General features: G+C 53.6%; 1 protein-coding gene across 1 annotated transcript in view; it reads left to right on the top strand.

Moving 5' to 3' along the window:
* LOC126576924 (protein dachsous) overlaps positions 1 to 2,500 on the top strand; it is a 67,009-nt gene that overhangs the window by 59,223 nt on the left and 5,286 nt on the right. Inside the window, exons 6-9 of the mRNA XM_050238242.1 lie at positions 1 to 208; positions 289 to 791; positions 888 to 2,397; positions 2,485 to 2,500. The exon at positions 1 to 208 is cut by the window's left edge and continues 261 nt beyond it; the exon at positions 2,485 to 2,500 is cut by the window's right edge and continues 357 nt beyond it. Of these exons, the coding sequence (XP_050094199.1) occupies positions 1 to 208; positions 289 to 791; positions 888 to 2,397; positions 2,485 to 2,500 (2,237 nt within the window). The remainder of the gene's footprint in view (positions 209 to 288; positions 792 to 887; positions 2,398 to 2,484) is intronic.

The following is a 2,500-nucleotide window of genomic DNA, read 5'->3' as shown; positions in this document are numbered from 1 at the left end:
GCGCACGTCCTCGTCACGATACTGGATGCCAACGATAACAGTCCGAGCTTCGCGAAGACTGTGTACGAGTTCGAGATCGAGGAGAATATGCGCCGAGGGACGGTCATCGGGATGGTGGTGGCATCGGATGCCGATGCCGGTATCAATGCAGTCGTTCGGTACAGTCTCATTCCGAGCAACACCAGCTTCCAGATTAATCCCGTTTCCGGTAAGTACTCCGGAGTTGGTCGTGAAGATCACACAAAGAGCAGGAACGCACTCACACCCATTCGTGTTATGCATTGACAGGTGAGATCACGACAAGGGAGTCACTGGATCGAGAGACGAAGGCTAGCTACGATCTGGTGGTGGAGGCACGGGATCAAGGCACCCCGTACCGAAGCACACGAGTGTCCGTTCACGTGCAGGTGCTGGATGTGAACGATAATGCACCCGACATTGTCGATCCACAGGAGGATGTTGTCAGTGTGCGAGAAGAGCAACCGATCGGGACGGAGGTGGTGAAGGTGCGTGCGATCGATCGCGATCATGGCCGGAATGCCACAATCAGTTACTCGATCCTCAAGGGACGCGATTCGGATGGGTACGGAATCTTCTCGATCGATCCGCTCACCGGAGTGATCCGCACAAAGACATCCCTGGATCACGAGGAAAAGACAATCTATCGGTTGGCCGTGGCCGCAACCGACAATGGGCTGCCATCGAAGCAAACGGTGCGTTTGCTGCGTATCGAGGTGCTGGATTTGAACGATAATCGGCCTACCTTCACCAGCTCCAGTCTTGTGTTTCGAGTAAGTATCGACGCGCAGATGATCATGATGTGAGATCGAATGCTCTTGTCAAACGTCCCATTTCACAACTTGATTCCGTTCATTCATCGTTCACAGTTACGCGAAGATGTTGGTGTTGGCCATGTGATCGGATCGATCAGTGGCAGTGAACAGTCGGAGATGGACAATGTGATTGCGAGCAGTAGCGATCTACACATCACGTACACGCTGACACCGCTGACGACGGACATTACCGAGGGTGCGTTCGATATTGATCGTAACTCGGGGAAGCTGGTCGTTGCGCGGCAACTGGATCGTGAGCTGCAGAGTGAGTATCGAATGGAGATCCGTGCGCTCGACACCAGTGCCAGTAACAACCCGCAGAGTTCGGCCGTCACGGTGAAGATTGAAATAGCGGACGTGAACGATAATCCACCGAAATGGCCCAGTGATCCGATCAACGTGTACGTCTCCGAGGATACGCCAGTCGGTGCGATCGTGTACAACTTTACGGTACAGGACAATGACACCGGTACCAACGCGGAAATCAAGTTTAATCTTTCCAAACCGACGATCGCTGGACAGCGGGACCTTTTCGCCATTGATTCGCTCACTGGTTCGCTCACTCTGTTGGCGCCGCTGGATCACGAAGAAACGCCCGAGTTTCTGTTGATTGTCCAGGCGACGGATCAATCGTCGAATGTGACCGAACGGCTCACTACTTCCGCCACGGCCCGCATCATGGTGACGGATGTGAATGATAATGCACCCCAGTTCGTCATTCCAACCGGGGCCGACAGTACGGTTTACATCAGTGATGCACTCGAGATCAATCAGATCATTGCCCACGTGGTAGCGATCGATCCGGACAGTGGTGAGAACGGGCGGATCGAGTACGACTTTGTTAGTGGTAATGAGGACGAACGGTTCGCGATTGATGCTAATTCCGGAGCGATCCGATTGGCGAAACCGTTTAGCAGCAGCAACTTTATCGCGGACAGTGGTAAACGGAATGCGGTCAGTGGGAAGTATCAGCTCGTGATATCGGCCAGTGACCACGGTACACCGAGGGCACGCGATGCCAAGGTGACGCTGCATATAGTGATCCAGAATACGGCCAACAATCCACCCCGGTTCTTCGAGTCCGTTTACCATGTGAACATCACCGAGAATGTCCCCAGCGGTAGCTTCGTGGTGCGCGTGTCGGCCAAATCGTTCACCGATGTGGCCAGCACAGGGGGAAACGTCAATCTTACGTACGAGATACCGAAAGGGGTCGGTGAGGATCACTTTGTGGTGGATTCGTTTCGTGGTATCGTCACCACACGCGGTTCGTTCGACCGGGAGAGCAAAGATCTGTACACGATTCCGATCTACGTGACGGAAGCGAGCCAGTTCAAGAAGGTTTCGCCAATCTCCGGTGGTACACACGATCCAGTGCCACAGTTCGATGTGGCCACACTAGTCGTACGGATAACGGACGTGAACGATCATGCGCCAGAGTTTATTCCGGGTTCGTGCTACCCGCTAGCGATTCCCGAGAACAGTGAGCTCTCGGTAATCCACACCGTCGTCGCGTTCGATGCGGACGATGGTTTGAATGGTGATGTCACGTACAGTATATCCGGTAAGTCACGATTGACCCCCCAAAAGCTCAGCTATCTGTGGCGGTTCTTACTCTTATTTGCCATTTTGTTTCCATTCCATGAACCAGGTGGTAATGTGGGTAA

This window comes from Anopheles aquasalis, chromosome 2, assembly GCF_943734665.1.
Source record: "Anopheles aquasalis chromosome 2, idAnoAquaMG_Q_19, whole genome shotgun sequence".
Lineage (NCBI taxonomy): Eukaryota > Metazoa > Arthropoda > Insecta > Diptera > Culicidae > Anopheles > Anopheles aquasalis.
This window is presented reverse-complemented; position numbering and strand designations above follow the sequence as displayed.